The sequence below is a fragment of the Mycteria americana genome, chromosome 1 (assembly GCF_035582795.1).
Source record: "Mycteria americana isolate JAX WOST 10 ecotype Jacksonville Zoo and Gardens chromosome 1, USCA_MyAme_1.0, whole genome shotgun sequence".
Taxonomy (NCBI): Eukaryota; Metazoa; Chordata; class Aves; order Ciconiiformes; family Ciconiidae; genus Mycteria; species Mycteria americana.
In genome coordinates, this window is record NC_134365.1 from 142698970 (window position 1) to 142714580 (window position 15611).

The following is a 15611-nucleotide window of genomic DNA, read 5'->3' on the forward strand; positions in this document are numbered from 1 at the left end:
GTTAGAAATAGCCTGGCACAGCTCTTGATGGAGACCATTAAAACCTGAGTGGGCTAGCAGGTCACTGAAGAACAACAGAGCCCTAACAGATAGTTAACTTTGAAAATGAATCCTTTCTGCATGTGTAGTTAAGTAGTCATAAGAAAACGCCATTTTGTAGCAGCTACTTAGGAAGAGCCAATATGCAGTTACGAAATATCCTTTCTAAAAAACTGATAAACAGTATATAAGGCAAGCAAGGTGTTACATAACACAACCCTGAGAACAAATACAACAACTTTGAGAGCAAATAAATCAACATTGTGACCAGAAACTACTAAAGTAATATAATGAATGCTTATAACAAATTTGTTTTAACATGTTCTGGTCAGATCTAACATTATCTCAACCCTTCAAGCCGCCTGTTGGGCTCCAAAAAGGACTGTCGTGGTTTAACCCCAGTCAGCAACTAAGCACCACACAGCCACTCGCTCACTGTCCCTCACCCCCGGTGGGATAGGGGAGAGTATTGGGAGAAAAAAGTAAATCCTGTGCGTTTAGATAAAGACAGTTTAGTAGGACAGCAAAGGAAGAGAAAATAATAACAATAGTAATGATAAAAGAATGTACAAAACAAGTGATGCACAATGCAATTGCTCCCCACCCACTGACTGATGCCCAGCCTGTCCCTGAGCAGCGATCGCTGCCCCCTGGCCAACTCCCCCCAGTTTCTATACTGAGCATGGCATCATATGGTATGGAATAGCTCTTTGGCCAGTTTGGATCAGCTGTCCTGGCTGTGCCCCCTCCCAGTTTCTTGTGCGCCCGGCAGAGCAGGGGAAGCTGAAAAGTCCTTGACCAGTGTAAACACCACTTAGCAACAGCCAAAACATCAGCGTGTTATCAATGTTATTCTGATACTAAATCCAAAACACAGCACTATACCAGCTACTAGGATATCCCAGCCGAAACCAGGACACCTTGGGATGTTCAAACCAGCATGTTCTTACTACTATGTCTCCTGAATGTGTGTCAGGTCTTGCTTAGGGTTAAACAAATATTTAAGAATACTGCATCTACTCCATCCCCTGCAACAGGCACTGTGTCAACTCCAACCCCCACGACAGGCACTGTGGCTACTCCAACCCTGGTGACTGCTCCACTGCAGCTGAACCAGGGAACCAACTCGTGCTGGTACCAGTTGCCCCCATACACAAGAAAAAATCTTGGAAACAAAAGCCAGCTTAATTAGTAAGGGGTGAAGAAGCTTCTCTTAAGAGGGAGCAGGAGGAAGCAGCATAGTGCCCCACCAGCAAGGAGGCAGACTACTCTAAAGAAGGGCCATCATGAGAACAGGAGGAGGAAGAGGAAGAATTCCCCTCTTCCCCCCGAGGGTTCCTCCTCTTCCTCAGAGGGAGAGGAAGAACTCATAAATGAGATGGTAACCACCCAATCTCTATCCCTCAGTGAGCTGCAAGATATGTGAAAAGATTTCAGCTGTCATCCAGGTGAGCACATTGTCACCTGGCTGCTCCGATGCTGGGATAATGGGGCCAGTAGCCTGGAATTAGAGGGTAGGGAAGCCAAGCAGCTGGGATCCCTTTCTAGGGAAGGGGGCATTGACACAGCGATTGGAAAAGGGGCACCAGTCCTCAGCCTCTGGAGGTGACTCCTGTCAGCTATGAAGAAAAGGTATCCCTTCAAGGAAGATGTTATATGTCACCCAGGCAAGCGGACCGCAATGGAGAGAGGTATCCAGTACCTGAGGGAATTAGCCATGCTGGAGATGATTTAAGATGATCTGGACATCTTAAATCCAAAGAACCAGATGAAGTCAAGTGCACGCAACCCATGTGGTGGAACTTTGTATGGAGCGCACCATCATTGTATGCCAACTCATTGGCAGTAATGACCTGGAAACATGGAAAGGAAGTTACAGTGGATGAATTGGCTGGTCAACTCTGGCAATACGAAGAAAGTCTTTCTTCCTCCCTAAGGGGCTGCATCTCGGCTGTGGAGAAACTGCTGGACATGATAGCCGAGAAACTGTCCCAGGAGTTCCAACGATTCAAAGAGGGTATGTCCTGCTCCCCACCTGTACAAATCACCATCTCAGATATTAGGAGTTAGCGTTCTTCTGCTCAAGAGAGAGGATACAGTGGATACATACCAGGGGCCATGCTGTAGTTTTACCTATATGACCATGGAGAGGACATGAGGAAGTGGGATGGAAAATCTACCTTCACCCTAGAGGCACGAGTACGTGAGTTACAAGGAAAAACAATCACACAAGGGGGTTCTTCCAGGAAAATTGCTGCTCCTGTTTCCACTGGGCAGTTCCCCAGACAGACTAGAAGGGCTGATCTTACTTCTGATCTTACTGAAGGGACTCCTCACTCATCTCTACACAAAGTGAGTAACGAATACTATGACCAGAACTAGAGGGGTCCTGCCTCCAGCCAGGTGGAGGAAAGGGACAACTGGGCTTACTGGACTGTGTGGATTCAATGGCCTGGCACATCAGATCCACAGGAATATAAGGCTCTAGTAGACACCAGTGCACAGTGTACCCTAATGCCATCAAGCTATAAAGGGGCAGAACCCATCTGTATTTCTGGAGTGACAGGGCGATCCCAACAGCTGACTGTACTGGAGGCTGAAGTGAGCCCCAGAGGCTCCGTGCATCCTTGGCATAGACTAACTCAGGAGAGGGCATTTCAAGGACCCAAAAGGATACTGGTGGGCTTTTGGTATAGCTGCCTTGGAGACAGAGGAAATTAGACAGCTGTCTACCTTGCCCAGTCTCTCAAAGGACCCTTCTGTTGTGGGACCGATGAGGGTCACCTAACAACAGGTGCCGATCGCCACCATGACGGTGCACCGGAGGCAACATCGCACCAACCGAGACTCCCTGATTCCCATCCATGAGCTGATTCATCGACTGGAGAAACAAGGAGTGATCAGCAAGACTCGCTCACCTTTTAACAGTCCCATAGGGTCAGTGCGAAAGTCTAATGGAGAGTGGAGACTGACAGTAGACTATCGTGGCCTGAATGAAGTCACACTGCTGCTGAGTGCTGCCATGCTGGATATGCTAGAATTTACATGTGAACTGGAGTCCAAAGCAGCCAAATGGTATGCCACAACTGATATCACTAATGCGTTCTTCTCAATCCCTTTGGCAGCAGAGTGCAGGCCACAGTTTGCTTTCACTTGGAGGGACGTCCAGTACACCTGGAATCGACTGCCCCAGGGGTGGAAACACAGCCCTACCATTTGCCATGGGCTGATCCAGATGGCACTGGAACAGGGTGAGGCTCCAAAACACCTGCAATACATTGATGACCTCATCGTGTGGGGCAATACAGCAGAAGAAGTTTTTGAGAAAGGGAAGAAAATAGTCCAAATCCTCCTGAAAGCCAGTTTTGCCATAAAACAAAGTAAGGTCAAGGGACCTGCACAGGAGATCCATTTTTTAGGAATAAAATGGCAAGACAGACGTTGTCAGATTCCAATGGATGTGATTAACAAAATAACAGCCATGTCTCCACCAACTAGCAAAAAGGAAACACAAGGTTCCTTAGGCGTTGTGGGTTTATGGAGAATGCATATTCCAAATTACAGTCTAATTGTAAGCCCTATCAAGTGACCCAAAAGAAGAATTATTTCAAACGGGGCCCTGAGCAACGACAAGCCTTTGAACAAATTAAACGGGAGATAGGTCATGCAGTAGCCCTTGGGCCAGTCTGAGCAGTGCAAGATGTAAAAAATGTGCTCCACACCACAGCTGGGGAGAATGGTCCTACCTGGAGCCTCTGGCAGAAAGCACCAGGGGAGACTCGAGGTCGACCCCTAGGGTTTTGGAGTCAGAGATACAGAGGATCCGAGGCCCACTATACTCCAACTGAAAAAGAGATATTGGCAGCATATGAAGGGGTTCGAGCTGCGTCAGAAGTGGTTGGTGCTGAAGAACAACTCCTCCTGGTACCCCGACTGCTGGTGCTGGGCTGGATGTTCAAAGGGAGGGTCCCCTGTACACATCATGCAACTGATGCTATGTGGAGTAAATGGGTTGCACTGATCACACAACGGATCCCCCAGTTGCCCAGTTTCCATTCCCCCACAACAGAAACCCCAGTTGCCCAGGAATCTTGGAAGTGATCATGGATTGGCCAGAGGCAAAGATTTCAGAATATCGCCAGAGGAGGAGGGGATGTGTGCGCAAGAGGCCCCACTGTACAATGAACTGCCAGAAAATGAGAAGCAATACACCCTGTTCACTGATGGGTCCTGTTGTATTGTGGGAAAGCATTGGAGGTGGAAGGCTGCTGTATGGAGTCCTATACAACAAGTCACAGAACCTGCTGAAGGAGAAGGGGAATCAAGCCAATTTGCAGAAGTAAAGGCCATCCAGCTGGCTTTAGACATTGCTGAATGAGAAAAGTGGCCAGTGCTCTATCTCTGTGCTGACTCATGGATGGTGGCAAATGCCCTGTGGGGGTGGTTGCAGCAATGGAAGCAGAGCAACTGGCAGTGCAGAGGTAAACCCATCTGGGCTGCCGCATTGTGGCAAGATATTGCTGCCTGGGTGGAGAACCTGGTTGTAAAAGTACGTCATGTAGATGCTCACGTACCCAAGGGTCAGGCCACTGAAGAACATCAAAACAACCAGCAGGTGGACCAGGCTGCTAAGATTGAAGTGGCTCAGGTGGATCTGGACTGGCAACATAAGGGTGAATTATTTATAGCTCAGTGTGCCCATGACACCTCAGGCCATCAAGGAAGCGATGCAACATATCTCATGATCAGGGGGTGGATTTAACTATGGACACTATTGCACAGGTTATCCATGAATGTGAAACATGCGCTTCAATCAAAGAAGCCAAACGGTTAAAGCCTCTCTGGTATGGAGGACGATGGCTGAAACACAAATATGGGGAGGCCTGGCAGATCGATGATATCACACTCCCACAAACCCACCAAGGCAAACACCATGTGCTTACCATGGTGGAAGCCACCACCGGATCCCTGGAAACATCCTGTGCCCAATGCCACCGCCCAGAACACTATCCTGGGCCTTGAAAAGCGAGTCCTATGGCAACATGGAACCCCAGAAAGAACTGAGTCACACAATGGGACTCATTTCCAAAACAACCTCACAGGCACCTGGGCCAAACAGCACGGCATTGAGTGGGTATATCACATCCCCTATCATGCACCAGCCTCCGGGAAAGTCAAATGATACAATGGACTGTTAAAGGCTACACGGAGAGCAATGGGTGGTGGGGCATTCAAACATTGGGATACACATTTAGCAAAAGCCACCTGGTTAGTCAGCACTAGGGGATCTGCCAATCGAGCCGGCTCTGCCAAATCAAAACTTTTACGTACTGTGGAGGGGGATACTGTGGATGGGCTCAATGTCATTATTCCTCTTTCACAAACAACAGAACTAAGGTATGGGATGGGAATGTCGTGTGCCCAAGTTCACGCATCAGCAAAGGTGGAGAAAAATACCACAGAAATCTTGAGCCTAATTGAATGTTTAGTTGAGAGTCCAGTTCTCCTCGCACATGTCTTGATGGTCTTAGGTTAGAAATACATTCTGTATATCATAGAAGCAGGTATAAAAGCATTTTCAGGTCTGCTTATGTGCCAGTGGAATGGAGGCCTCTACAGCTTTCTCATCCCATCAGAAGTTTTCCCACAGTCAGATGGCCCGCCTCACCTGAGGTGGTATTCTACTTTCCGCAGGCAGAACGGCTGTACTCACTGATTTTGACATGGTCCAGTGAACGTTACTGTGGTTGATTACAAAAATAGCAATGTAGACCACTGTACTGAATTTTTAGATGTTATAATGGTGCCGTAGATGGCTACCTAAGACTGCAACTCCGGATTTCATTCCTAGCAAACAAAGATACAGATTTTGGAAAATAAATGCTTCCATGTTTTCTCTTAGGTTTACATGACTGTCTTTATGGAATAATTGTAAAGCCAGATGTGTAGCAAGGTCAGCATGAAATGACTCTCATCAAGTTTGGTAATTGAAATAAAGGTAGAGACTTAGATCACAAATATAAACGAACTTAAAGCTTTAATTTTAAACTTTTTGCTGTTATTTGTCAATCTCAAAGCACCTATAATTCAGTAAAAAAAATATGAAAAAGAAACCCAAACAAAATAAATATACTTTCAAGGTCATTTATTATGACATAAAGAAGTTTTTTAAACTGAATCTCAATAAAACTAGACACTGCAAGCCAGGACAGAAGAATCTTGCAACAACAAATTAGGACAGGGGAAAATACAGGACCTATTTTTATTGCAAGGGTTTTAGCAAGCACAACAAATTGTTCAATGTCAAGATGAACTTGGGCCTCAAAAAAAGATTTGTTCAGAAGCAACTTAAGCCAAACAAAGGAGAGAACAGGTTAGCTGGGAAAAGCAACAGAAGCATGGAAAGACACAATTGCCATTGTCAAATGGCTGATAAGGTAGAGGGGTTTGGTAGGTCCTGCGCTACTCTGAAAAAGCAAGTGATGCTTGCTTTTTCCAATACACAGGGTCCATAATACACATTTTGTTTCATTCCCTGTGACAATAACCCCTGCTCTGAGCTAGCGTTTCAACAGATTATTGTAATGTCCTTTATACTCTGGGGATTTTCTGAACCTGAGAGCAGTGCAAAGTGCTCTCACCTCTTTGCCAAGTGAAGCTTCATAGTATGGACACTTCACACAAGCATCGTACGCATTTCAGCAGACTACCAAGCTTTGAGTGAAATTTGTGTGTTAATTGTAAATTATGAGTGCCTTAATAGTTTGAGATCTAGGTTTTTTTCCCTTTCCTTCTGCCACAATTAAGATTTCTGCAGAGCAAAAGCAATGCAATGAAAGGCAAGTGGAAATGAGAGGCAAGTCCTATTCAGCCAAGAAACTTCATTTGGAACTCAGTTTTTCAGAACCCAGAATTCTGGAAAGGCTGCAAAAATGTATATTTTTCCCTCTATTTTTCCCTCAGACAGTTGAAAAGGAAGCAGTCTGAAAACTGAGTTGTATATACTGATATATTTCTTTTGGTATGGTTTTGTGTTCTTCAGATAAATAGTAAGATGCAAGATGCAGAGCAAGATGCAAACAAATATTTTATGTGCTCAAAGAAATATATTCATAACATATATATAGCAATAATAATATAAATTATATGCATATATTATTAATATGATAAAATTTTAAGCTGTTCTATTAATCCTACTTCATAGACTCAGCCAATCTTGTATTTCTCACTACTGTGATGGTGTGTCCAAATATTACAACAACTCATTCTGGAGGAAAGATACAAGTCCTGGTTTATCCATTAGTATTTTAAACTTGGAGATAAGTTACACAGGTGGATTTTAAACTTCTCTGGATGCTAGACAACACACTGGATAACAGTAACGAGGAAAAGTTGACCTTTACTCAACTGTAATTGAGTATAGCAGTAGTTAAAATAATACCCATTTACTTTCAGTGGAATTTTTGCATTATGAATAGCTATTTTCTACAAAACATCAACGTTTCTTGCTACTCTCCAGGATCCTTGACTGGTGAATGTTACATATTCAATGCCTTTTTTGAGAAAACTTGGTTTTTTTGCAGATCTTCTGACTGTGTGTCTTCCTGCCAGATCTATTGGATATCACCTTCTTTGTGTCACAGGGGAAAAACAATGAGGTAAAAAAGTGTATACATAAAATAGATTTATAGCTAAAATATATCTAGGGATGTATCAAGCAAGAGGAAGCATATATTCAGAGGAGGGAAAAAAATTAAAAAGAAAGGAAAATGCATTTAGGAAAGAAAAAAATGTCCTTAGAGAGTAAAGGGGAGAGAAACTTGGCAAAAAAAAGAAGTGACAGTACAGGCTTGAGGAACTGAAAGGCTTCAAATTACCCTTATGCCAATCCATCACTGGTGCAGGATTTGACAATTAATTGTTTGGGAACTGCTGAGTTAGACTGAACCAAGCAAAGACTCCCTGACCTAGACCAATATGATGTGATAAGAATACCAGCAGAGGCAGCAAATGGGCTGGTTGGGAATCAGTGTCTGTCTATCTAGTCTTCAAATCTACATAATTTTTCTTTTTGTCATTTACATATATTTTATCCTTAATTTTAATGCACTTCTTGATTTTTGGAAGCCTTCATTATACACTAAGGATATGGTAATATTACATCTTATGGTTTCACAGCTATCATTCAGGCCACTTGGAAGAATTGTTCATTAAGCATCATGGAGATAACTTCTGGAGATCTAAGTGGCAAGCTGTCATGTTGCAATGAAAGCAGTTAAAAAAAGAACATTAACTAGGTCAGCCCCAGAAAATGAGTTGTATTACAGTGCTTGTTACAAACAGAAAAATTATTTTTTTGCAGTCTTTATTTGAATATGGAGCAATAGGAATTAACTCCATGATCATGATGAATTATGAATAGCCTTTTGGCACTATGGTTCAAATACACCTGCACTAAATATATTTCTGTTAAGATTTTCTTGTTTTCTGTTTTGAATCTATCAGGACATGAAGGTATTTTATACTTTCTAAGACTGGGGTATAGCTAAGTAGGATTTTTTAGTGAGGAACATCCACATTGGTTACCTACATAATATGGATATTTTTTGAACAGCGGTGTGAATTGTTAGCCTTGCTAAACAACCTGATTTTTAATCAAAAATTACTCCCAAAATTGCAATCTTTTGTTACATTTAAAAATCAAATTGCATGCATCCAGCTTCTAAAAGAATGTAGTAACATTCCAGTATGATGTTCTCTAAACAACTACTTCCTGGCAATTCCAGTACAGAAATGTATGTTATGTAATACACGCTGTATTTCACAAAATCTTCTAAAATGTAAGCAGTGTGGAATAAGTCAGTGGCCAAATTAGAAAAAAAAATCACGTTATTTAAACGCTATACCTTTATGATATTCATTCCAATTCCATTTAATATTCACCCGGTGAGATTCCTTTTACCCATCACAGGATATTTATGCTGCAGTTAGTTGTCTGAACTATCTTTATAATGAGAAACACATTTTTATATTAAACATCTACCACAGGATGAGACAAATTTCCTAGAAATGCTCATTTCTGTCTGAGGACTAAGAGGAGAATCCAGACAGTTAGCCCAAGTACTACATTATCTACTTTATGGATATTTGAAAACTGGTGAAATCACTCCCACCACTGTGCTGACCGGTACCCTGTGATTGATCCCTCATTGTCTCTCTGTTGTAATCAAACTCCTATTTATACTGAAAACTTTTCAAGAGCTTGACTAATTTTCAATTTGTTCATCATGTTTCTTCACTACCTTGCACAATGAGACTCCAACTACGCAAGCGAATTAGACATACTTACCTGATTAGTGTTTCACATATGCATGGGAACGTGCTCAGCTTTGTGCTAGAAAAATAAACTCATTATGCTGTGGGGGAAAAAAGCTTAATGCAGACCTTTAACAGCCTATATGGAAAGCTAATGTTCTTTTGATTGAAATGAATGAAAAATAAGTATGTATGCAATTTTACCTATTAGAGCTGTTGCATAACCTCTCTGCTTCAGGAGTTTGGAAAAAGTTATTTCTTCAGAAGGAAGTCCCCCAGAAGAGGCAGAAAATAAGAAGACACCAACTCGTGAGAAGGCAGCCATTCCTAAATATAATGAAAATGTATGAGACTTGGATAATATAATGAAGCAATTTCCATTCATTCTTTCTGCATGCACTTTTTTGTTTTAGGTGGTATCACTTAAATGACTTATTACCACCAGATGCTAAATGTTGCAAATGGCAGATACAATCATCCATTTAGCTGAGCGAGGTCTTTTCCGTATTGACACCAGAAATTGAGAAGTGGAGAAAAAATTTTCTGCTTATAACTGTGGGGCCAGCCATCACATAAACAGCTACAGCCCTTCTGTAGATGTTCTAAAGTATAACATATCTGAAAGAAGTTGAGCTTGCATAATTTATTTTTGTTGTACACAGGGAAGGAATAGAGCTGAGGACTACGCGAGATGACTCCCAAGTTCTACTCTCAGAACTTGCACTTTCCTCACAAGCATTTTTCTACAAGCCTTTAAAGTTATTTGAGAGAAGGGAGTTGAAGTAGGGCAGTCTTACAGCTGGGCATGTAAATATCATGAAGTCAAAAAAGAGCAAGACAGAGTCTGATTCTGGAAACAGAGTGGCTAGGGCACTCAGCTTTGATGGGAAAGGACCTGTGCTCCAATGGTATGAAAACACATGATTCAATGCACACAGAGTGCATTAATGCAGCATCAGGTATCAGCTAACAAGACAACATCTAAATAAGGCACAGTAATTTCTACATACTGAGAGTCTGAGGAACACAAACTTGAGCTTATAAACTACTCTCAGGATGAGGAACTTGAGAGCTCAGGTTCATGAAAATTAGATTACTAGTATTCCAGATGAGAGCTGGCTCCAAGTATAGACAGACAGAACACAGAATATCTATGCAAATCTGTGCAGACTTCTCCAGGAAGTCTGAATTATGCAACTGGATGATTGCAGTGCCAAAGTTACATGACTGATGTAGACAACCAGAATCTTCCCTCAGGTATCCCTTGTGGTTAGATGAGAAAAAAGACTCGTTAGACTGGTTTATTAAAGAGAGCTCAATCTACCCTTCAAATGTTGACTTCAGTTTTTCACCCCAGCTAGCTTTATTGATCAACAGTTTAGGTAGTTTTTGTCATCTATACATATCTATATTTATTATATATGTATTGATATTTATTTTTATGTACTTTGATCTCTTGTAACTGAAATCAGTGTAATTCCCTTAAGTTACCAGAATGAAAGTGCAGAACCATGATTTTGGGTTTTTTTTCCCCATTGTTACCTTTGTCTGAGTTTACGTCTCATCAAATACTGCATTTTGGAATATTTTTCTTCAACCCTATTAGCAGGAGTTTTAAATTTCTAACATTTTATTCCACATCATGATTCTAGTATCTTCTATAACAATCCCTTACTACTTCTTCACCGATGTTTGGAAGTAGTCCATATTTAGCAGTTTTGTCATTTAATTAAGACAAAGTTTAATTTTTGCACCTACATGGAAATGACTAGGTATAACTGAAAGCAGATCAGTTAAGAAAAAAATCAGTTCAAATGCTAATTTTTCAGAAATAAGAACAAAGATCGTAATGGAAAGTGACCTGTGGCTTTACCTACAGTAAATATTAATAGCAATATAGCTGTAACAGGTATATAAAATTTTCCTTTGCAGCTGAATGTAATGGAAAATTTAGCAAGTTATATTAGCTGGCACTTTTGCAGAAGCTTGTTACTTGATTTGAATGAGCACGAACATATCAAGTAGGCTCCAGAGTCTTGCTTTGCTTTCATTCCCAGAAGCAAGGACAGGATGTTTTATCACTAATGAACAAGTGATCTGATTAATGTATAATGATCCTTGCTAAAAATGATGTTAAGGGAATGTTAAAGTTGCATGTCTAAGCACTGAGGGGCTCAGTCTCAGCACACTAAAATAAACAGACTGGATCTTTACTGACTCAACTGGGCTTTGGATCAGGTACTTTAAAAGTAAGACAAGCTATTAAACGCATGTATTCATAGGATACTTAACACCGTGTATGGGTAGATATGGAAGAAAAATACTTACAAAGAAGGGAGATTTTTTGCTTTCTTCTTCCCAGCTTTAAGGGCTACTGGAATACCTTAACGAACTGTCCTTTCCCCCCCTCCCCTGAAAAAATAACAATTTGTCTAAACCAAAAGGTTTTGTAGAAACAGAAATGTCTGAGTAGAAGGATTCACACCGGCTTCTTTCACTGTGTCTTTCTAGATGCATTTCTGTGATGTGCAACACTCAGGCTGCCCACCAACATTCTGGGAGCAGCCTGAATGCAACAGGGGAGGCAGGCAAAGAGTCCACAGTCATTTGGACAGCGGAGGAAGTTGATGCAATTTGCCTGCTCCTTACATTAAATAACCATAATCAGATTTTTTCCTCAGTATTTAAAAAAAAAAAATCTTTTCCTCAGTAAAAAAAGCTTTATTTTTGTGTTAACTCTTCTGAAACATGAAAATTTCCCATATATATGGAAGATTTCAAATGTTGAACAACTCTGCTGAGCTTGATTAGTCACTGAAATGAGTACTTAACCCGGTAATGATAAAGTTATCAAGAAAAGCCAGAGAAAAAAATGCATACAATTTACTGCAAATAAAATATGATATTTATATATAAATAAAGTAATGCGATTTTACCTGATCTGATAGGATATCGCCCTGTCAGGAAAGCTGCCCTGCTTGGAGTACAAAGTGGGGATGCTGCTATATGCTGAGTAAGTGTTACTCCTTTCTCTGCTAGCCTGTCAATATTAGGGGTTCTAGAAAAACATAAGCAGGAAAAAAAAATAAAAGAATAGACAAAGATGATTATTTGGAAATGGACATGGTGAGATCAAGGCATCCGAGGCAAAAACTATCAGGAAAATCAAGTTAAGACTTACTGTATGCAAATTATCAAAACCATTGTGGTGTTGCAATTCTAAACACTTTTGTGTCAAATATTCTTACGTTAGGTGCCAACACTGAACTGAGACAATGTGGCATTGTGCCAAAAATCTTTTTCCCTGCTTTCATCTACTCTTCGTGGCCAGTACTAAACTGTGACACCTGGACGTGTTATATTGCAACCCTTTTTAACGCATTCCTTGACCCAGAACTGTAACTTTGCTACTTACATGGCCTTTCTGCTTCAGCAATGGGGAGAGGAGGGACTGCAGAAAGGTTGTCCTTCCTTACCGTCTCCTTGGTGTCACTTCTCTCTTTCCCTAGCAAAAGTTTTTTGGGGTAGGGGTAATGTTGTGTCGTGGCATCAGTTATTAGGAGAGATTCAAACAGTCATGACTCTGTGTTAGGTTCTATATTAACGATGTTTACATGTCTGAAATGACTATGTCTGCAATATTAGACCCAGGAGCACATCCAAGTTTCCATATCTGCACGGGAAACCTGTCTGTGACCTGGCTCATCATGCAGATGAAAACTGGTTCCTGGAGGAAGAAATCCTGTACCTTTGGTTCTACAGAAAGAAAACTAGGAATGCAGACTGCTCAGGAGCTGCAGCATGTTCCAACAGGTCCCTGACCTGGGAGATTAATGACCGTGACCTCAAGGCACACTAGCGCTCCCATCATCTAAGTCTGAAGAGTCTGAACATTAATTTTCCTATGGACTTCTTTGCGATCTGTAACATCACGTACTGATAACAAGCAGTATGATGAAATTTCTTCATATGCCAAAGATCCAATTCTGAATTGTCACATCAGAGAACATAGATCTTGGAGGAAATCTGGTCCTTGGGAAGGAAGTGATCCAAGCATCGGTGTTATATATATTTTTTTCCTGTTTAAAACTAGAAGCTGTAACTTGAGTGATTTTTGTTGAGTTTGAGTTATAAGGAGTTTTTACTTCCAACTAACTTCAGCAGGAACAAGAGTATTTAACATTTGAAAGGATGGTGCTTTTAGTCTGAATGTTGTATTTAACTTGACCAAAGACTTTGCACCACTGAAACACAATGACTAGGTACAACTTCTGCTGTTTACACAACCATCATGCCTAAGCTGGTAGTAAGGATCATACTGGGGAACACTGATTACTCAGGTATATTAACATTTGTTTTAATGAATTTATTGACTGACGCATGAAGATAAAATAAGGAAAAAAATCAGCACTTGATTTCCAATTGGTTAGTGACAAGCTTGTCTCAAATCACGAGTGCTTCAAAATAAGCTTAATTTGTAGTATTTGCATCATGTATATTTTAAGAGAAAATTGTTGATTATACTTGGCTTCTCTAGACCTACGCTTATTTGGTTGGTTGCTCAATTCTCTGTTTATGATGCAACTTTTCAGTGGGATAAATACTACAGATAAGAATTTTTTTCTTATTAAGAAAACAAAGATCGAATATGCTATTCTCTGGAAAGGTTATTAACTTTGGTTACTTACAAAGAACCTAATCAAATCTCTGAATATCTGGGGGTTTTTAACTTTAATGATCTAAAAAAATCCTAAAATATAAAAAACTAAATGTAAAAAAATAGCTAAATAAAAAAAAAATATATAAAGCTATGACTCCCCCAAATGTATCATCATACCTTAAAGTTCTGTTCCCATAACAACCCAGGTCTCCAATACCAAGATCATCAGCCATCAGTAAAATGACATTGGGATTTGAAGCATGGTGGGTATTGACACTCTTTATGGCACACTGGCAAATTATTAGGAATAAAAGGAGTCTCATCTTCTTCCTGGTGTGTAAAAACAGGTGGAAAACATAATAGATAAAGACCTTTTCTTTAAAAATTGACTGTTAATTTAATTTAAACCCATTATTGCCTTGGATTGTATAGTAGAAGACAAAAAGAAAATTAGATAGTTTATTTTTATTTGGCTTTTTTTTCTCAAGAGGGTTTTATTTTTTACATTATTTTCTCTGCCATATTTTTTAAAAATACAAATGCATCTTTTAGTATATAGCTAATCTTTCCTTCCACACCTTTACACAGATGAAGCCTTTAAATAACGATGAACAAAGAACTAGTGACAACCTCCGTGACAATCCTTTTGCATACACAGATGCACTACACAGCAGTAAATCGTGAGAGCAAATAAGGCTTTTTTTTTTTTTTTTCTTTAGGTATAAATGTGAGTTGAACAACACAGAAACTGAAATCATTTAGGACTAGAATTTCCAAGGTTCATTGCAGAAAAAAGTTCATCAATTCTGCTACTGAAGTAAATGACTGAATTTCTCTTCAGCAAGGGAAAAAAAAAATCCTGCTCAAGCTTCTTGACAGGAGTAAGTATTATGGCAAAGGGGATGAAGGGATGCACTGCCAAATTATTGAAAGGAATGCTTAAGAAAAAACTCTTCATAAACGTTTAAAATATCAGGGCCTATAGCAAAATTATGTAAAAATATTTGATATTCTATCACAACATTCTACAAACAATGCTTATGTTATATCCAACTTAAAACAGGAAGAACAATGTATTGTACACAATACTACACACCATTATATGCTTTTATGATAAAAGCACAGTCTATTGCAGATGTGCATGCTATGAATGCTATTTTACCTAAACAGGGACTTGTCATATCTCTGTTTTAAACTGCATTGACTATGCCCTGGCTGAAATTGAGTGCCTCTAGGCTGTGATGGACTGTGCCAGGTACACACATCAAAAAAGAACAGAGACTCTCTCTCTTTTGCCCCTAGTAATACTCCCATCTTTTCTGGATGAAGGCAGCCTTTTTCAAATGCAGATGAGACATGAGTCACACCTGCACTCTGGATTATGCTGGGACAAGAAGGAAAGCAGAGGAAACCAAGACTGAGGTAGAAATTTGAAAGTGAAAGAGCAGGAAAAGGAACTAGAAACAAGATTTTCCAGAGAGAATGGGGACAGCAGGTCAAGAAAGAAAAAACTTGTAAATCAGTGAATTATGGTAGATAAAAGTAACTGAAGAGAAGATAAAGAAGCCAGAACTGGAAGAGCTTGTACAAAGAGACT

General features: G+C 40.4%; 1 protein-coding gene across 1 annotated transcript in view; it reads right to left on the bottom strand.

The window, feature by feature from the left end:
* The window catches only part of STS (steroid sulfatase), a 93415-nt gene extending 79051 nt beyond the window's left edge, over window positions 1–14364 (bottom strand). Inside the window, exons 1-3 of the mRNA XM_075522677.1 lie at window positions 14192–14364; window positions 12291–12412; window positions 9559–9681 (exon numbers count right to left, since the gene is read on the bottom strand). Coding sequence (XP_075378792.1) covers window positions 9559–9681; window positions 12291–12412; window positions 14192–14337 — 391 coding nt within the window. The 5' untranslated portion in view covers window positions 14338–14364. The remainder of the gene's footprint in view (window positions 1–9558; window positions 9682–12290; window positions 12413–14191) is intronic.
* Between the last annotated feature and the right edge of the window lie 1247 nt (window positions 14365–15611).